Raw genomic sequence first — 21,052 nt, 5'->3', positions numbered from 1 at the left:
AGAGAAGGACTTTTACACCAAGGACACTTCTGGCTTTTTGGTCAAATTGATCAGCAACACCCATAGCAATGGAGGCGACAGAAGAGCCGCAATACTCGAGGGGAAGCCTGAACAGGACACCCACGGCTCCATCCTGTGGGGCAGGGGCATTGGGGGCTGAGCCTGGGGCAGAAGTGGTTCATGTCTCTTAAGGAATCCCAAGGCAGAAATGAAACAGAAAGCCATGCTTAGTTCTTTTCGATAATTCATTCTTTAGAGATGCTTTCTGTCCTCTGTTTGGGGCACAAAGCATGTAAATGATCAGTCACCAAGGGAATTCCTTGGCAGTCCAGTGGTTAGGACTCCATGATTTCACTGTTTCACTGCTGAGGGCATGGGTTCAATCCCTGGTTGGGGAACTAAGATCCCACAAAGCTGTGCAGCGTGGCCGGGGGGGGGGGGGGAATCGGTCACCAAGAGGCAAGCAATGGTCCAAACATGGGCTTCCCACAGATGTGGGTACATCAGAACACAGACCAGCACACAAGGTGGACAGCTATAATTTTTCTACAAAAATAGTTCAACTGGTACCAGTGTTCTCAATATGTTCAGAATCCTAAGTAGCTTAGGGCAATGGTTCTTATCCTTGTCAGGGTGTCAGGGACCCTGGAGAGAAGCTGGGGTTCCCTCCCAAGAAAGGCTCCCCCACAATTCTCTGTACAATTTCCCAGCATCTGTTCATGGACCTACAAACTGATCCCAGGCACACAGATCCCAGGTTGAGAATCAATGGATTAGAATAAGATTTAAAGAAACACAAACACCTAAGCACGGCAAGTACCTTCTCACAAACCTGCAGGCTCCTAATCCTCATCAATTTCGTCCCAGGTCTCTCTCCCAGTGCTATGCAAACGATGCTGTCCACCAAGGCAAAGCCTTGCCTGGGGGTCAGAGCCCTCCCCAGCCAGACGCTGCCCTTGTCCCCGGCACAGCCAAGTCAGGAGCCTTGCGGGGGGCACCCGACCACTCGGGTCTTCAGAACAGAGCACACTCTTAGCGCAAAGAAAAACTCCCTCCTTCTCATGTTTCCCATTGTTGAGATACAAAGAGAAAAACAAAAACCACGTCGATGCCACGGAGACACCCACAAGATGGAGCCACTCTTCCTGATCAAAGGGAATCTTCCTCCACTTGACCCTCTGCCATCTCCTGAACTGACGCATCTGAAGGTGATTAAACTCACAGACCAGTCCTCCAGAGGCTCCGGTTCCCAAAGAATCCCAAAGACCATGCGAGTCTGGCCAACCCAACTCCCTCCCACGTCCCCCTTCTACCTTCTTAAGGAGTTCAGATTCTTGCATTCTTTCAAAGTATCTAGGAGCAAATTTAAACTAGTCATAATTAGGTTCTTGGGGATTTCTTAAGTTACTGGATCTAGCATTGAGAAAGAATGATCAAATCTAAAACTGTAATTACAATCAGAGAAGAAGTGCGACTATGTCCTTGCATGAGAGGACTAAACGTTACCCCCATCCCAGCAGCAGCAGCAGGAGCCACCAGCCCACACCTCCCGGGAAGTGCCGTGCGTCCGCTGGGCCCACTGTGGCCAGATGAGCGCCCCTGAAGTGCCCAGTGGACCCACAGGGCTGCCTCAGGCAGAGGTGCGTGTCCTCAGGAAGCCGGACCCACGGGGTGAGGCTCCACGCTCAGGCAGCAGAAAGCCACCCTAGAACGTGTGTGAAGCAAACACGCATCCTTCTGTGCACGTCCCCGGGAGCTACCTGATCCCAAGCTGGCGCACATACAAACTGCAATCAGCTGCAGGATAAGGAAAGCCTTCCAGCACACACTGCGAACTGAGTCCACAGCACCGCCACGCTGGCGCACACCAAGGGATCTTTGGAAACGGAAACACAGAAATGCGAGGCTTGTACGCAGAGCTGCTCATCTTGAGAGCAGTACGTTCTTTGGAACAACAGAGCTCAGCGTCAGCTCCCTCTCCGTGCCGCTCCCACCCCGTGAGTTCTAAAGGACAGACCTCCCTGACCGTGAGGGGCCTTTGCCACTTTCCCAGCCATTTGCCACCTATGTGCTCCTCATGGGATGGCGCAGGTTGACGGTGGCCCTACAGCCGACAGGCTTCTGCGAGCCAGGTGGACGGGCTGGACACCCACACAGGACCCACAGTGCTGCTCTCTCTCTATTTTTCCTGGCTGGCAATTAGGAACGTTTGTTAGGTTTTGTCTATTTGCCATGTGAAATGAAAGATTTTGCTTGTTAATCAAAGCAAAAAAATGTATGCCCTTCTGTAACTAATCATACCATTTAAAAAGCAAGTATAAAGCAAAATTGATTTTTTTTTGTACACTACAATCACTTTTTGCTGAAGCATGCAGATGGCAGTCATTTATAAATATATGTTCCCTTTAGAGATTTAATTAAATCTATCCCCTAGAAATGCTCGCTAAGTCCAATACAATCAGAAATCTGACTCTCAAGGCATCTGCTGCCAACCCAAGAAGAAGACACTCGGCTCTAACCTCCCTCCGCCACACGCTGGGGTTACACTCTGGGATAAACTGATTTTCTTTCTGGTTCTCACTTCACGTGACCAGAAGGTAAGGTGCTTGGGAGGTATGACCTCATTCTATAATGCCAGGATGTGCTGGAGCAGCTGCTGGCAAGGTTAAACAGAAACACCAGAAGTATTTCTAATGAGAACTACAACTTCCATAAAAATCACGTTAGTCTCTTGCAAGACTTAGAAGGTGGGTCGAGGAGACCCACTGTCCGAGGTGACTGGAGCTGGAAACAGAGTCCATATCAGATCGGTCTATCGGCTGGGGCAGTACTCACATTTCTTGAGAAGTTGGAGCAAAGCTGGAAAATCAAATGCTGTACAGTCTTTGTGTATTAAGAATGAGTTAAAAAAAAAAAAGCATCCCATTTTGTACCTATTTCAAAACATTTCATCTGGGAGGGCTACAGTGTTTAGAAGAAAAAGGGGACTCCAGATATTCCAATGATACAGACAAGAGGCAAATTCCTAGAGTCTGGTCCTTGCATGACAAGTCTATGGGCGGAGCATCACACAAGGGTTTACCGGTATGTGCCAAACAAAGAGCCAACCTGAAACAGTACTATAACCCAGCACTGAACTGCCCCCCCACCTCCTCAAATCTTCAGTGGAATTAGGGACTTTGTCCCCAGAGTCAATCAAAACGCACTCTGGCTGCACACATAGCAAGATCAAGACAGAAACCCCAGGGGCTAGAGAGAGTCCTTGCCTTCACAGGACCCATCCCTCTGCATGGCAGAACTGAGAACACAGGACCCAAAATAAGAAATGGCCTTTTACGAGCTAGGGATTCTTGCCAAGGCCTCACTAACCATTAGCATCCTCCAGGAAGAGGAGGAATAAGCCAACGTCCCGATGAGCAGGCTGAGATGTCTCAGGAAGCTGGGGTTGAATCTGGTTTCCTTTCATCTCAGAGGGATTATATTCAACTAACACAACTGATAACCTAATTTGCTGCTTTCTTTATATTTTTCTTGTTAAAATCTGCAGACTGTAACCACGGCTATTCTCCAAGGCAACCATCTCCCTCTCCCTGGAGAGGCCCCCAGAATCCTCCCAGCCTGCGCTGCAGCTGGCCCTCAGCTATGAAGTGCTGGCCCCAGGGCACCTGCAGCCTCACTGTGGCCGCCCCTGTGATGTATCCTCCCCAGACCGCGTGTTCACCTCTGAGCACAGCCACCTTGCTCCCACGGCCTGTATGTCAGTCACCATTCAAAGGGAGGCTGTGGGTCTGAATTCTGGGGAACCCTGAGTTCTAAATGTCCCGAGGGACGTTTCAATAGTCATGAAGGATGCTGCGGCCTTCTCCCTGGTGCTCCGGGTGCACGTGCACGGTCCCACACCCCATCTCAGGGTCTCATGTGCTCCCCTCTGCTCTCCTCAGGGGCTATCCTGGCAGGAGCGCAGGCATCTGTGCGGAAGCCCTCAGGGTGCGGTGAGAGCACAGGGCTCATCCTCGGAGGTGGATGCTGCTGATTCCCACGCCCACAGGAAGGAGGCCTTCCAGCTCTGGATGACTCAGGTTTAAGGAATGGGAAACATGGACAAACATGCTAATTTGACCAAGAGTTTCAATCCAAACGGAGCACAACTTCTCCAGTTTTCTCAGTAATTCTGGCTATTTACCAGTAGATGGCATCATAACCTACAGGTTGGCTTCTGGGGTCAAACTCCAATTGCAGACCAGTCTGCGATACATGCCACTGCCTGTTCTGGAGATAAAAGTCACCATGGCATCAGCTTACGAAGGCTTTGGGTACTGCCTCCTACGCAATTTGGTTCTGCATGGAGATGCAGACAGCATTAAGAAAATCTAGGTTTGCAAAAGGAAAGACTGATGATTAGGACCATGCATAGCAGGGACGGCAGAAGACAGCTCTTAGAAGTGAACACCAGCTGGCAAACAGACTCAAGGCATCAGCTCTCCTAGTTGAGTTGGTCACTTCCCGCCGCCTATAGCTGGTGTTGTGTAGACACCTTGAACCCTGCCTGCTCGTCAGAACCAGCAGGTTTGCAAAGTAGATTCTCCAGCCCATGCTTGGAGACCATGATTCAGAAGCAGAAAGGTTCAGAAACTCATGGGTGACTCTAACGCACAGCCACGCAGGCCGGGGGCAGCTGCCATGCCAGACAGAGAACGCAGGGAAAGCGGAGGTGCCTGTAAGCCACGGGCCGGCGCTGGCCTCACTGCACACCACGGGGACCCACCTTGGACCACACGATTCCTGCTGGCTTGGGGCGCGCACAGCCCGTGGTGACGACTCGAGTTGGAGTGAGAATATAGTCCACGGTGAGGTCGTGATCCTCAAGGAGTGTCTCAGGTATGTCGACAACCTGGTCAAACAGAGGCGCGTGAAGAAGCTGACAGGGACACGGCCCCAGCTGTGTTCGCTGCACCGCTGGGTGGAAGCACAATGTCCCCCAAACCCATCGTGGGCAAGGCCGAGCTGCCGCACCAAGCGAATCCAGCCTGGCTGAGCGACGCCACGCCTGACACGGCAGGCAGTGACGGCAGAGACCCTGCCCCGCCCCGCCCCGTGCTCTCGGTAAGCAGCAGTAGCTCTGCTGGCCTGATCCCAGGAAGCACCTGGCAGTCGTGGACGATGGTGACCACCGGCGTCCCCTGGCTGACCGCTCCCATCGACACCATCATGGCGTATTCAAGGTCGGCATAGCCTTCTCCCTTCCCAATTCTCCAGCCTAAGAACAACGCAGAGAATCAGCGTCTCTGTGGGGTCTGGGGAACCACGCAGGATTACATTTCTCATCGTGGACTCAGAGGAGTTACAGAGGAAGAGCCACACTAAATGCGTACAGTGGTTAACACACAGTGAAGTGAGCGTGGAGCCTTTTAAACACAGAGACCTCTCCTTTACCAAGGAAACTGAGCTTGCATTTATGTGAGCTTTATGTTTACGATTAAAAGTAGTGAAACAGTAGTTTTTTAAAACACTAAGAACAAATTCCTACTAAAGGCAAATCTTTTTCATCATGGAGGGAAAGCAGAAAGTTTAAATCAGGGACATGGCTGTGAGACGGCACAGCCTTGCCTTGTAAAAGCACTAAGGACTCACCCAGCGCAGCCCCACAGCTTGGAAGGAGGCGGTTTAAGCAGCACTAGTGCTATTTTGCAAATTCACAAATGCAGCACAAGAAAAGGATTCATCATCTGAAGCTGACGGACAAGCTAAGCAGGAGAAAAGAACGCAGGACAGTGGACGGTGGACGTTAGCACGCCGCTAGCTCCCAGCCGAATCCAGTTACCCTTCTTGGTAGGATGCCCAGGCCTTCTACGTAACGTCAGCATCATCACCAAGCGTGTGAGCGCCATCACTCATGCGTCCTTGTAAGATTCAGACCTGACTGAGCTACTTTTACAATGAAAAGCCTTCAACCGTGCATGCAAAGAAGCAAGAGAAAGACAATTCAACAGCAGAACAGCAAAGGGTACAAAGAGTCCAGAGAGAGACAGGCGGATGGACACTGAACACAGGAGAAACGTTCAAGCTCACCCAAATCAGATGCAAGTGAAGAGGCAACTCAAATGCCACTGTTCACTATCAGACACAAAAACTGAGGTGGGATAATTCTAGTTATTAACAGGAGAAGAGGGAGAGACGCAAGCAGATGGTGTGGGGATGTGAGGTGAGCACACTTTCTGGTGCGTAATCTGACAACATCCATCAGGATTTAAAAACCCTTTGGTCCGGCAATTCCTCTCCTAGGAATCATCCCACGGATAGTCCTCAAAGGTACCCCTAGAGCATATGATAAGATTACACCTCATTCTGGCGCTATTTGCAAGGGAAAGACGGAAACCAACACTGGAGATAACTTAAATGTATGTCAGTCAGGGCTGATGAACAGGAGGAGGCTGAGCTCTGTGCTGACGGGCAGAGCCCTTGGAGACACAGACGCAGTGGCAGCAGGGCCCAGAGCGCTGTCAGTGCGGAAACAGAACCAACATGAACACGCAGCCCGCACACAGAACACTCGAGACGCCTGTATCTCACACCACAACAGCTGATACTTCCGTGGGCATCAGGGGACAGGCAGAGGGAAAGTGGCCAGGCAATGCTTTCTGTGCTATCCACATTTTTTAAACACATGCATGGTGATTTTGTTGTTTTAATTAGGGGGTTATCGGAACAGTGACAGTTACAAAACATTGTTTTCTTTTTCATACATCCTGAACTAAAAAAGAAAACTCCTGGTGTCCTTTTAAAAGAAGAAATCTTTGCTAACTTCCCATTGCCAAAAGAGTACAGCCCAATTCCCGGCATCTGGCCTCAGGTCTCTGGAAGGACAGCCCCGGACACTAGAGGGTCATGCTACGTGACCACGGCACTCCCTCTCCCTGTCCTGCGCCGCCTGCCTCGAACACGCCTGGCGCACAGGAGCTAACCCTGAGGCCTCTTCTGAGGTCGCCCTGCTCCGAGCTGGTGAGCCCCTCCTCTGAGCCCCACTACGTCCACCCCGGCTTCTGTTTCCAGCACTGAGCACGTCGCATCGTGGTTCAGCTCCCATGTCCGCTCCTCCCACCCACTGAGGACCCACAGCAGAGTCCACTCAGCGCCGGCCTGGCATCCGGCACACAGTGGGCACACGTGTGCTCATGTGTGCCCGTCCCTGAGGACACAGGTAAAGCATCTGTAACTGGGAATACACGGAAGACAAGGAATAAAAGACCTGTAACATCTCACTCCTAAGCACCTCACACAGTAGCTCAGAGCAGGAACTGAGAAAAGAGTAAGTTTAAGGTGATGGTATTAAAGGCCAACATTTAAAACACGACGTTCGGGGTTCAGAACAAATGATTTAGAGCACTGCTCGCCAACTGTTTATTCGGAACCTCTACTGAAGGAAGAACTTGGCTCTGGCCGATTAACTTCCAAAGGGAGATCTGAGGATGAGCATCTCAGGACATCCTCTTGGCGGGAAGGGAGGAGGGAGAAGGCTTTCCTAGCGAGGGTGGGGGTCCCAATCACACCACACAAGCGCAACTCTGCAATGTGCTCACCCTGCCGCAGAATCAGCAGCTCGTTTCCAACAGCACCCAGCTGGGCCTGGGGCAGAGCAGGGCAGAGAGGAAGAGGCCCTCGGGAACCCCCGAGACGAGTGCTGAGGGTGGCTCAGCCCAGGGCAGAGGCTGGCATAGCGACCTGCCCTGTCCCTGCTCACAGGCCTGCGGGGTGAAGCTCCAGGCCCCACAGGCAGGCTCAGGACACCCCGCCCCGTCCAGGAGGCTGCTGCTTCACAACAGAAAGGAGCTTCAGAACCCAACGTTTCTCCACTTACTGGAGGCTCTCCAAAACCAACTATTTACTGACGCACTGCAAATAAATTCAGCTCCAGTTCCAGTTAACTTAAGAACAGAGGGGAAATCTTTCACCACCTGAAGAGAGATTATCTCACTTTATTTTTCCTGTTATGAAAAGTGAAAATGCTGTAAAGGTGTTGAGTGGGGCTGAGAGGGGGAGGGACCGAGTTAATTCTTCAAAATGAGTGATAGATGCAGTGGTTATGCAGGCCAGGCACGCGTCCAGAAAGCTGAAATTACTCACCATCAATGTCTGAAAGGCGACCGGAGCGCTGGGGGAACATCAGGCTGCAGGGTAAGTGGTCACATCCGAGAGTTTCTGTTCTTAATCTTACCTTTTTCAGAAACAGCCACGGACCCCACCACCACTAAGTCCACAAGGACCCTGGAATCCAAGCCCACGGGAGTGCTGTAGTTCCTCACGCCCTGCGGACAGACACGCGGCCTGAGAGCTCCCTGGCAGAGAGACCACCCGTCTCATAACCCACGGCGAGATGCACTCAGGGTCTGAACAACCTCCCGAGGGAAGCAAGCACGTGCACCATCCCACAGCAAACACGCAGCATCACGGAAGCGGCAGCTCAGGAAAACCACGGATCCGAACCATTTTAAGACAATTCCCCACATTCTTCCCCAGCAAAGACATCAGGAGGAACTGATACCACAACGACCAGGATATTCATTTCATAATATTCAACAAATCATTTTCCTCCAAGAGGCAGGAGAGCACAGTGATTAGAACACAGGCTCGGGAGTCACAAAGAACTGGGTCCAGATCCCTCTCCTCTGTGGCCTCAACAGGAGGAAACTCTCTGAGCTTCAGTCTCTTCCTCTGTAAGACAGGGACACGAGCCGTGCCTCATCCGGCACGTTGGAATGAAATGACAGAGCGCAGGTAAAGCGTCTAGCACGTAAGACACGGCCATTAAGTGTGTGTGACATATTAGTTCACTGTGAAACACTGGAGGCCTCTCTCTGCGTGAACAGCTAATCACTCCTAACATATTAATTATTCAACCAAAAAGCACCCAAAGCACACCCACTTATGCTAACTAATGGAGGCCTGTGTGCGAAGCACAGGGAGGCTCCTGTGGCCATGATTCTGATAATGGGCGCCAGGGAAATCTAGGAAACTAGAGTAGGATGCTGCACGGCCCAGTACCCGGCAGCAGTGGTCGCTGGATGTGGTACGGTGCCCTGTCGACAAGCACGTGACAAGTCCCTATAGGATCGGTACCATGATTGGGGCGTCCCAACCATCAAACCGCGGTCATCGGCCCGCGGTGCCCCCACTGCGGGAAAGCGTGTCTTTTGTTAAGCTCACAGCGGCCACGCAGGCAGGTCTCTTGCCCACGGCCCATGTCCTCAAGCCCATTTCAGTGAGCCTGGTGCCCGGCAGCCTTGGGGAGCATGCACCTGCCTGGGGTTTTCTGTGTTGTAACCTGTCTGTCAGGTCCCCTCTTCTCTCGGGGGCTCAGCCTCACCTGCTCAGTCTGACCAGACACAGCGTGAGCAACCAGGAGTCACCCTGACTCTCCAAAATCCTGTTCTATTCAACCAAGAGTCACCAGATGGGCAGAGAGACTTATGAGGCAGTTAACAGACCTTTCTGTCTGCCCTCTGGGGTGGTTACCAGAACACTCCTGAGTCAAAGAGTAAATACAAAGACAACGATGGCAGACACAGGTGGCTGGGGTGTGACAGTAGCAGGGGGCTGAGGGACAAACTCAGAGTCTTATCTGCCAAGAAGTAAGGCTACATCACAGTCTCCTACAGTGATATGCACGGTGGCAGCATTTCACCACTAAGCTTTGGCAACCTAAATAATAATCGTACTAAATTTGCATCTGCATTAGATGTGGCTTTAAGAGTCTCTCTCTACTTTGCCATTTTTCCTCTGCCACAAAGAAAACAAAAATCTTTGGTTTCCTCTACCTGCACTCTGTCATTCTGAGGTTCATGGCCCTGGATCTCTGATTTCCATCCGATATCTCATGATACAACAGAGCCCACAGTTCAGTCTGTATGCAAGTTCAGTTGTGAGAGCTGGTCTGGCTTTACCCAGGCCGGGACCAGCCAGTGCTGGCACTTCACAGGGCCTCCTGGCAACGAGCCCCATGTCGGTCACCCTTCAGAGGGGAGTGGGATGCTGTTAAGGGTGACACAGACCACTACACCAGCACCACGGCCACGTCTGACCTGGACCTCAGTACGTGGAAAGGGGCTGCTTTTACTGTCCGGAACCTACGACTTGTAACAGATCACATTCCCTGCCAGCTCTCGGAAGTATGGGCTCAGATCTGTGGCCACGACCGCCAACTGCAGGGGATCACGGGGTGGGCACTTTGAACACTGACCAGAACCAGGGTTATCTCTTATTTTTCTACATTTATTTTCCCTTTGTTCTTTTTCCTACGTGTGTTTTATTATCTTATTTTATTATATGTATTTTTGTATGCCACATCAAATTCTATTTTTGCAATAAGACAGGTTATCAATAAATAGCGATAAAGCATTCACTTTTTATACACTAGACTTAAGTGGAAAATCCCTTTTTAAAAGGAATATTTTGATGCCCTATTTCTTCTTCCCACTGGATTAGGAATCAAATGACCTGGGGTCAACTCTAGAACTCTGAAAAGTCACCAAATTCTATTTCTTCATCTATAAAATACTAGACAAATTCCATTATAAGGCACTCTAATGTAATATTTACACACTGGTTTTATGGCATTGAGGCAGTGAAGAAAATCATATTGCTAAATCACTAAAGCCATTATTACTTTAGCACTTGGTAAGGCAATTTCCAATTGAACATATTTTGGAAATTCTACCCTGTGTCCCCATTTGCTCTGGTGGCATCTGAGAAAATGCTATAGGACACTGAACAGCATCAAAAGTTAACACCAGAGGGCGTCAGAGTACCGGAAAATTGGCTTTCCCTTTTCTTTTTTAACGGGGGAATTTACTATTTCTCAGCTTAGTGCAAGAGAAAAACCGAGTTACAGGCAGTTTTTCTGCTTGGCTCCTGTAATGACAAGATTGCTGAATACTTAACATCACTCTTCATTTGGCTTTGTTAAACACAGATTTCACCTTGGCAGATATACACTGTTCTAACTCACCAGAAGTCACAGATGAGAACGGTTCTTCCCTGTGGCCGGTGTTGCTTCTCAAACTTACCTGAGAGGTGGCACATTTTCTCAAGATGTCTTTAGTTGCCCCGGGGGGTGGTGTGATCTTATTAAACAACCCCGTTCTCAGTCGTGGTGTTGGAACCAACAACGTTTTTTTGCTCTTTTAAAAGAAAAGACAATGAATAAATTACAAAATTTAAGATGGGAACTTTCTTGTGTATATTTTTAACATTGCAGGAACAGAAGCAAGTTACTATTACCTGCATTTTGGGGTGTGCGCCAAGGAGATGAGTTGCTTTGCAAACCCAAGTGAATAACACAGGGGCCAATTCTACCTAGAGCAGCTGCATTAGCCGCCTCAGAATAAAGGGGCAGGGGGGTTGTGAAGCTCGCTGACTCAACTCTACGTGCCATTCAAAATGCGTACAGGTGCAAAGGACAATGCAAATCCAGATGCAGTCTGTTCTCACGGAAACTCCAGCCATAACCTGCCTGTGCCCTCTGCTCCCAGCGTTAAGCACTACCGAGGTACAGGGATGTTGTACCTCGAAGCTGGCATTGCACAGCCACATTAAAGACATTACCCCATCAAGCACTTATATCTAGTTTGCTGCTCAATAAATCACAGTCTGAGAGAAAGGGCTCATTACAATCAGCATTTTATATTGACCTGGGTTGATAACCATCTTCTTCTATTTAGTTCTCAAATACCTACTGCGAGCCCCAGGGCAGGGGTTTTCAAAGTGGGGGCCCCCGGCCAGCAGCATCAGCAGCCCCTGGACTCCTGTCAGAAGTGATCAGAAGCCCCGTGGGGCCCAGCAACCTGCTTTAACAAGCCCACCCGGTAATCCTGATGCGCAAGAAAGTTGGAGAAACAAGGCCCAAGGACACCGCTGCAGATTATACAGGGGTGGGCCATGAGGCAATCATAAAATTTATGAACTCTTTCATGTAAAAAATCACATATTCTATTTTTTGTGCAGGAGATGACAGCCTGAGACCAATAAAAGACCTATAAAATCACAGTTTGGCTTATTTAAATAAGGTTTTCAACCCCAAGGAGAGTATTTCAGCAAAAGTAACGAGTACGTGCTACTCTCCTTTTGAGTATGACAGAGGTGGGTGATTTTGTTTGCAGTCTCCAGATCCTGGTATACTGCACACTACTCTGATCACCCCTTGGCTGTATACCAGAGTGCCCTGGGGAGCTCTGAGACTCCCCAACGTCCAGTTCCACTCGAGCCTGACTCAGAACCGGACACTGGCAAGAGTCTTCAAAGCTCCTCAGGGGTGCTGACTTACAGCCAGTGTGCTCAGGCCCAGGGATCTCAAAGCTCCATCAGGGCGTTTACTATGAAAAGGTTCTAGAACCGAATGAAGGTCTGGGGTCAAGCCTGGGAAGCTGTGCCCCCAGGTGTGATCTGCGGCCGTATGCATCACTATCCTTGCCTGCCGAGGTATGCACTTTCCCACACAGGATGAAAGGTGCCCGCAGATCAAGGATTCTTAGGAGTCGTAGGGAAACTGAGTCGCCCCCCGAGGCCTGGTGGCATACAGCAGAATCCCACAGACCCCACACTGCCACACGCAGCGCTACACTCACTGTAAAGGGTGTTTTGTTTCAGCAAAACAACATCAGCCATTACACTAAATGAGTGCTGTTATCTGAATTTTACTGCTTTTATAGTTTTGTTTATATGTAATTTACATGTTTACTTTGGCTTTACAGTCACATAAGATCCTGAGCATTATAATTTATGCCAAGTTTTATGTTTATACTTATTAAATTATAATAAATTGAAGCAACCCTGGGGGAATTTTTCTTCTTGAAAAGGGGCCTATTATATCTAAGTTAAGAAACACTGTTCTAATTCATATATTTTGGGGACTCATTTATCAGATCTCTTACTCATGGGTTATCAAGTTTCAAAGAATTACAGTATTACAAATGTAGCAAATGAAATATATTGCAATCATTCGCTTCTGGAGAGGTACACTATAATTGGGATGCCTCAAAGTCACGGTTTCACAGTCTTTTCTCTTTGAATTCAGACATGTTCAGGACTTCTGACCGACAGACAACGGAAGAGTTCTGGACGGTCCTGGAAAAAACAACTCCAAGGACGCATTCTGCGCCGGAGGGAGCCAGAAGCACCATCTTTCGACAAGTGGGACTGTGCACGCCTGCCGGCCACCTGGGGAAGGTGGGCCGCGCAGCAGCCAGGGCTCAGGCTCAGGGAATGGGATTACCTGCAGCGCCAGCAGCCGGACGCCTTCCAGCGGTTTATCAGGGTCCACTTTAACTTCCTGCGTTCTGGCAAAAACCTCGAGGTCTTTGATGTTTTGGCAAGCCAGATAAGAGCCCTGGTTAGGCAGACAGACAAAGGTGCACTTACGTCGAGGACGAAGAAGCGGGCATTTTTCTGGGGTGCGTCAGGGTTGACTTTAATGGTTCTGGCCATTTTGAACGCCCGCAAACGTGGGAAATGCTCAGCGGCCTGAGAAGCACCCTGTTTTTAAATGCAAGTGCACGTTACTAAGAGGCCACCACCCTGGGCCACCCTCAGCCTGATGCTCCAGCATCTCCCCCAGGCAGGCGCGGGGGCCGACTGTGAGACCAGGTCTGGGGTCACCCGAGAAATGTCTAAGGAAGCAGCCAGGTAGAAAGGGCTGAGAAGCCAGCCTCGCTGGCTGGGGCTCCCTCTCAGAGCCCGTCACTCCTCAGGAGCCAACTGTGTGAAAAGGCACCACAACAATCGAACGCTTCCAGCCAGGAGAAATATTTCACTCTGTACCAAATGGGGGACAGTAGCCTTAGCACCTCCTCATGGCAAGGTGCAACCCACCCACCAACCCTGCACAGAGAGGCAAGAGGTGCTCGAGAGCGAAGGTTAAGTAACAAGATGAAGGACATCTCAAAGCATAAAAGCACCCCGGCCAGCTGGCTCGGATTTCACACCACTCGCTCACTGTTCACCGCGTTCAAATCCACCGTGAAGCAGGATGGTAACTGTCTTACTACTGTTACTCATTTAGGGGTGTCCTGCTTTCACTGCGAGCGCTCCAGGAATGCTTCAGTACCTTGAAGTTGGGAATCCTGTGATGAACAGGCCGGGGAAAATCAGCTAAATTTCGTGACTCCATGTAGTCCCAAATCTGCTCACGAATGTCCTGTTTGGAAACACCTACGGCAATAAAGGGTGTGACTGATGAACTCACAGACAGGAAGCCCACGGTGCAGCAGGCCCGGGGCCCGGGGCCCGCCTGCTCCCGCTGCACCCCCAGCTCTGCCCCACCAGACAGAACCTAGGGCTTCTGATCCCTACGTCGAAAAACTAGGGTCAGTGATAAGTTTTTACACCTCAGTAAACTGCTATAGTCCAAACACAGTGTAAATTCAATGTAACCCAAGTGTTAATTAAGCTAGTTCTATGAACCTGCAGCGGCGGGAGAACAAACGCAACCCAAGCCATGGACCCAAGAATTCCTAACTCCAAACGTGGAGATACGAGTTCTGCTCAGTTAAGGCTCTGTGATCTCACTCTCAGTCTATCGGTCTCGAGACAGCTGTGATTACTGCACTCCTGCTGTAAGTCCTGTTCGCTTCTCTTAGACCTAAGTGATTCGTAACCCAGCTACTATTTTGGATTACCAACTACAATCCCCGTTTTTTGCGGGAATCTTTATTCTAGACCTCACTTTGGTAATGGATTTTTAGGCAACAAGTATTCCTTAATGACTTGATTGGGAGAGTCCTAAGAAAATCCGCATCAACCATGTGCCCCTCTTGGAATGGAGAACTATGAAAAGTAGCTTCCAGTTATGCAGGAAAAAATAAAATCAGCACATTCATATAAACAATTTTAAAACATTCACTGAATTTTTGTTTTTCTTAGTCCACAAAGATATCCCTGCACTCGTACAGAAGTTCGTTTCCAATCACTTTGGTGTGATGGGGCACCTCTCATCACCCAGGCAGGAGAGAGGGGCAGGTTCAACCTCTCAAGTCCTCCGTCTCCCCTACATGAGTGGAGGCTGCTCAAAAGTGACACAAGGGAGCAGCCCCACAGCCAGAGAGCTGGGGGCACCAACCTGGCTGGTGGGACGTGGCTGGCAGCTGGCTTCTCACCATAAACGTTTACGAATTGTGTGGCTTTGAATCTTGTGAATAAATTACATTTTAAAAGCTTAATTCTTTTGCAAATGGAGTTTTAAAACATACAAAGGCATCTATAATGAAGAGCCTCTCTCCTCACTGTCTGCCGAGTACCAGGTCCCTTCCCCCAAGGCAATCAGTGCACCTATTTGTTCTAGTGAATTCTTCCCCAGGCATCTCAGGCTTCTCACTGGAGACACTCCAGTCTTGCCCTCATCTTCTTTCCCTAGGAGGGTGTGCTATACATGCAGCTACATACACTGCTTTGAACCCTGCTGCTACTTACTTACTATCTTGCAGATTGGTCCATATGGTATACAAAAGGACCCCCATCCTTTTCTGCAGGTGCAGTTTCCCACGATGCGGGCAGGTCAAATTTTACTCAAGACTGATGGGCAACAGGTGGTTTCCAACCTTGTTACCGATGTGTGCCTTTACAGCCCTTGCCCATTTTACAGCGATTTGTTAAACCTCTACATGTAGTTTTAAGGCGTTAAGGGCCAGAGCCAAAGGTTTCCACTGCTTATGCCCACAGGCTAGACACAGATTCCCTTGGAAAAGCAACCATACCAGGCCCTTCACAGCCAGACCCCAGAGCTTCCTGGACTTCCTGCAAACACTGCTGGTGCCTCTTGACCCTAGCTGTGCTTCTGAACCACTGCAGAAATCAAGAATGCAGATTCGAGTGTACTTAGGGAACGCGCATCTCCAAAGATGCCAGCCAAGACTATACTACTGTTGGCCTGGCTAGGGCCATGCAGGCAGTTTCCAGCACTTGGCTTGTTCTTTCCTGCTGGGAGCTCTGCATTTGCTGGTCTCCGCTGGAAAGTCTGTTCTACTCCCTGTCCCTCAGGCAAACCCTCACTCTTCAAGGCCCAGCTTCGGCACCACCTCCAGGAAGTCTCCCCTCCATGCTGTTCCAGTGCCCCGAGGATCCCTGGCACAGGATGTGGAATGAGCTGCAAAGCTCTCCTGGCCGCTTCAGCCTCATCTCCTGTCACCCTCACATCGAATTCAAAAAGTGGCCCAACCACGCCGGTACCTAGCCCCACACACCTGTCCCCCTGTCTTTTTCAGGCCTTTGTACCTCCTCTCCTCCCCTCCCCTCCCAGGTTCTCCCCCTCCTCTCCCTTCAGGCCCTAGATGAGACGCCACCTCCCCCAGAAAGCATTCTGAGTGCTCGGTCACAGACAGACGTCCCTCCTTTAGGACCCTCCCCCCTTGAGGAACCCAGAGCACGCTCACTGCTTGCTTTTTCAAACAGAAACCATTACATCGACACAACTATTAAAAAGCTACTACATTTATCACTGTCACTAACAACCCAGACATCCAATAATATCCCCAACACTGTGCACAGTGCTGTGTGGGACACAGAGATGTAGGCATTGGGGCCCTTGCTCCAGAGTCAATAAATCACAAACATCCGGGTGACTCCCATTTAGAAAGCAATGGGCTAATTGCAAGGCGAGGGAGAGAATAAAAGGGCAGGTTCTTGCCCTTGGAAAGTTACCAAAACATGGGAAATAATTACAATAATAAAACGCGACATATATTAATGTGAGAAATGCATGAACCCTGTTCCGTAACTGCCCAACAGGTCAGCCTGGGTCTCGTTCCTTCTACCTCTAGCCCTGAGGTCACTCGTGGCATCTCCAAAGGTCTTTGTCACCATCCCACTGAACTATCGGCACCTGTTTACTGTGCTGTTTCCACGCTACCCAGACAGTAAGGGAGGAGTGGATTTATTCAGGGTTGTCGAACCGGGCTTTAACAGACCCTGGGGCACCAACAGCCTTCGTAACACCTTTGCCAGGCAATTCTGCAATCAATAACCAAAGCTCAGGGGCTCTGGGGCGAGCCTCCCCAGGGCCTAGGGAAGGGCCTGGGACAGCCGAGGTCTCGGAAACCATCCGTTAAGAGGTCTGTGATGCAGCACCCCAGCGTTTAGGTTAAATTGGCTTCCGGTCGTGCCCCTGCCAGCAGCTGTGAGCCGCTGTTTCCCCTGCTGTAAAGAGGGCGTGATACGGGAGACACATCTCACGGGGGCGCACGGACAGTACCACGTACCCAGAAGATGGTCTCCCTTCCTCTTCCCACCTGCTTCACTGACAGTGTCGGGTATCCGGGTCGCAACCGACCGCAGGTTCGACCCCGCACCCGCCTCCGACCCCTCTGAGACCCCGCCCGCCCCCCCACGTCCCGTCTGCCCAATCCCCGGGGACCCCTCCGCGTCCCCGCCCGTCTCTCAGCGGCCCCTCCGCCTCCCCGCGTCCCCGGCCCGTCTCTCAGCGGCCCCTCCGCCTCCCCGCCCGTCTCTCAGCGGCCCCTCCGCCTCCCCGGCCCGTCTCTCAGGTGGTTCCTCCGCGTCCCCGCCCGTCTCTCAGCGGCCCCTCCGCCTCCCCGCCCGTCTCTCAGCGTCCCCGGCCCGTCTCTCAGGTGGTTCCTCCGCGTCCCCGCCAGTCTCTCAGCGGCCCCTCCGCGTCCCCGGCCCGTCTCTCAGGTGGTTCCTCCGCGTCCCCGCCAGTCTCTCAGCGGCCCCTCCGCGTCCCCGGCCCGTCTCTCAGGTGGTTCCTCCGCGTCCCCGCCCGTCTCTCAGTGGCCCCTCCGCGTCCCCGGCCCGTCTCTCAGGTGGTTCCTCCGCCTCCCCGCCCGTCTCTCAGCGGCCCCTCCGCCTCCCCGCGTCCCCGGCCCGTCTCTCAGCGGCCCCTCCGCCTCCCCGCCCGTCTCTCAGTGGCCCCTCCGCGTCCCCGGCCCGTCTCTCAGGTGGTCCCTCCGGCGGCTCCTCACCCGCCCTCGGCTCCATGGCGACGCCGTCAGTGCGCGACAGCTCCCCCAGCGGAGTCCGGCACAAAGTGACGACACCTGTGCGCGCCCTCCAGGCGCCTGCGCACTGGCCTGGGGTGGGGGTGGGGGCGGTGGCGTAGCCGCTGAGGCCTGGTGGGAACGTTCTGCGGCGCGCATGCGCGTGCGGCTCCGCGGGCCTTGCGAAGGGAGGTGGGCGTGGGGCCTGAGGGTTTGTTCTCTGAGCAGGCCAGCATAGAGCCCCTGCTCCGACGTGCGTTTGCCGGGCGCTGGGGAGCTACCGAGTGAACAACCCCTGGACTGTTGGAGCCCACTGCCAATTCAAACACAGCTACCTCCTCTTCTATTCCCCAGAGGCCCCCTACTCCGGGAAGCCGGCCTGGATTGTTCCTCCATGCCGCGATCCCTCTCCTGTGAGACCCTACAAACGTTAAATGCCGCAGTTTATTTTCTGTTCCCTGACTTCCCCCTGCACCATCTACACACACACACCCCTCCTAAAGTGCTAAACAAATAAATAAATAATTCTAATAACAAAGGCTGGCTCCCGAGAAGCTAGAAGATTCCCTTCCCCCTGGGGAGCCGCTCTGCTTCATTCGGTCCTTTACAGGCCCCCTAGGGCCTCCCTTGCTTATCGTCACCGTGAGACCCGGTGGTCACTTTAAGGCAGGATGGTGATTCCAAGTCTGGTGTATTCCCTGGGGCTCAGAACACCCATCCCACAGTCTGCAAATTCGGTGAAAAACATATAGCCTCCTCACCTCTTTCTCTCCCTGCCCTGTCCAACAATCAAAGCCTTGTCTGCACCTCCCAGAGAGCAGTCGCTTCTTGCAGGCTCCGATAATGAATCCTTTTACCCCACCCGGTTAATTACAGGCTTGCAAGTTGGTGGTATAAGAAGCTAAAATTTCATAGACATCGAGTCATGTGTTCAGAAGTCATGCCTTCGTGCATACGCTATTGACTGTGTATATATAGTTATGAAATTACATAAACGTATGTTTCCATATAGACTATTTTTATTTATACAGAAGTTTGTATTTTAACTTTTTAAGTTGACTCTAATTTCTAAGACGCTAACCCTAATCTCAAAGAGGCAGCAAATTAATGGGTTAAGAGATCCCGATTCTCTCACTTGTAGCTGAAAATTTGTGGTTACTTAAGATCTCTAAACCTAAGTTTCCTCACCTGTAAAATGGTGATATTAACAGGACCTACCCCAAAAGAGGATTAAATGAGATGTCACAGGCAGAACATCTTGGCACACAGTATGCATGCGTTATATTTTCCCTTATTTATTAGGGAGGAAAGTCTTGGAAAAGTCATACATTCATTCAATAAACACTTCTTGTGTACTATTATGCCCCAAGGTACCCTGCAAGGCACTGGGGCTGCAGAGAGAAACAAGACAGAGTCACCAGCTGCCTGGAGAGGTAGGACATGTGTGGCAGATGTGAGACTGCTAAACAAAAGTCAGCTCACCCATCTGCCTGGGCACAGGGAAGACTGAACTTCCTGTCCCTGGGGTGTGTTGGGGCCACATGATCTGTTCAGGCCAATGAGTTGTGAATGGAAGTGACATGTGTCACTTGGACACTTAATTCCCAGGGCAGAATCTGCCTCTCTTGCCACTGCCAAGGTGACAGGAGAGGCAGCCTTTGAAAATCCAGGCTCCTGAGTGACACCCAGCTGGGGTTGGCTCAAGACGAAGTCAATGAGACTTGGGCTGTTTGTTACTGCAGCATACACCAGCCTCAACTGACTGATACACTGTGTAAGCCAACCAATTGCATAGCAACATGCATAAGGGCAACTGTATAGAACTGGCATGAAACGGGCAGCAGAGAGAGGTATGCAATTGACTCTCTTTAAGAAGAAACATATGTATATCTTTAATATTCTATTTTGGAAACATCTACAGTACTCTATTGGATTTCTCGCAATTTTGATGGTATTAATTGTGGCGATGCTTGAATTATAAAGATAGATAAGCTCCTTAGACAATCAGCTTTTGGTTGTTGTTGTTTTTTTAAAACAACCACAAGTTAATGTGATAAACTCCATGGTTGTTCAAGATTGTTTTCCAGAAACTTCCAGAACACAAGGAGAGGGGACATTGGGGGCCAAATTAGGCCCCCACATTAGTGTTTGCAATATGGAAAACCTAATTTCCTTCCACGGAAAGATGTTTGCTCTGTGTCACATCCCTTTTTAAATTTCCAGAGTAACAAAGGTGGTTTTCTCCGAAGTTTTCTTTTAATTTTGAAAAATTTCAAACTTAGAAATTGCAAGACCAATAAACAATGAATGCCTACATACCATAGGTTCAGCAATTGTCCTCATTTTAGTACATTTTAGATAACTTTCTCTTTCCTTCTCCTCTCTGTCCACACCCTCCCCCTTGGTTGAATCTTTTAAAAGTTGCAGAGATGATGAATATCAGCTCTAAATATTTTGACATGCATCTTTTAAAAACAAGACATGTTCTTACTTGACCACATACAATTATCACACTCAAGAATTTTAACCTTGATAAAAGATTATTACCTAATACACACGTGAGATTCAAACTTCCCCAGGTATTCTCCTCTATTAGTGTTTTAAAATAATTTCCTCCATCTAGGATTAAGTATTGCATTTAGTTGTTCAGTTTCTTTAATCTTTTAACCAAGAATAGTCCTTACCCCTGTTATTTTGTTGTTTATGGTGCTACCATTTGTGAACGGTGGTTTGGACAGTTTTCGTCAGGGACACACTTTTTGTCCTGGAAAAAATTTCTAGGAGCTGGATTGCAATGGATTTCTAAGAAGCAGCATTGGCTCTGATGAACTCAAGGGTTCATAAGATCCCAAGTAGCTTTTGGAAGCCTGAGACTGCTCTCATTGCTGGTGCCTTTCCCTAAAACCTCATGAGCCCAGGAGAGAAATGTATTGAAAATAGGGAGGAGAGACACAAAAATCCTTTCACTTGTCTAATCTGTTGTTCCTCAAAAGCAGAAGCGGCTGCAGAGGTGTTTTAAGTCTCCCTTAACTTTGGTTAAAGTTAAGGGCTGTTAAAGCCAATGTCAGGCACACACA

General features: G+C 50.3%; 1 protein-coding gene across 10 annotated transcripts in view; it reads right to left on the bottom strand.

Annotated features, from left to right (window-relative positions):
- Positions 1-21,052, bottom strand: part of MTHFSD (methenyltetrahydrofolate synthetase domain containing) — a 43,196-nt gene that overhangs the window by 14,415 nt on the left and 7,729 nt on the right. For 2 of the 10 annotated variants that reach the window (XR_014237444.1, XM_082366918.1), the window contains exons 1-7: positions 17,961-18,037; positions 14,096-14,199; positions 13,265-13,378; positions 11,061-11,174; positions 8,213-8,303; positions 5,145-5,257; positions 4,766-4,891 (exon numbers count right to left, since the gene is read on the bottom strand). Coding sequence is in view for 9 of the 10 variants with exons in the window: in XM_082366918.1 (XP_082223044.1) it covers positions 4,766-4,891; positions 5,145-5,257; positions 8,213-8,303; positions 11,061-11,174; positions 13,265-13,378; positions 14,096-14,199; positions 17,961-17,976 (678 nt within the window). In the remaining variant the exon portion in view is untranslated. Of the gene's footprint in view, positions 1-4,765; positions 4,892-5,144; positions 5,258-8,212; positions 8,304-11,002; positions 11,175-13,264; positions 13,379-13,410; positions 13,525-14,095; positions 14,200-15,456; positions 16,273-17,240; positions 17,346-17,960; positions 18,038-21,052 lie in introns of those variants that run through there. The other 8 variants (XM_082366920.1, XM_082366922.1, XM_082366919.1 and 5 more) reach the window with 8 other exon arrangements.

The sequence above is a fragment of the Balaenoptera borealis genome, assembly GCF_965194805.1.
Source record: "Balaenoptera borealis genome assembly, chromosome: 19".
NCBI classification, from domain to species: Eukaryota; Metazoa; Chordata; class Mammalia; order Artiodactyla; family Balaenopteridae; genus Balaenoptera; species Balaenoptera borealis.
The sequence above is the reverse complement of the archived record's forward strand: the minus strand, read 5'-3'. Positions and strand labels throughout refer to the sequence as shown.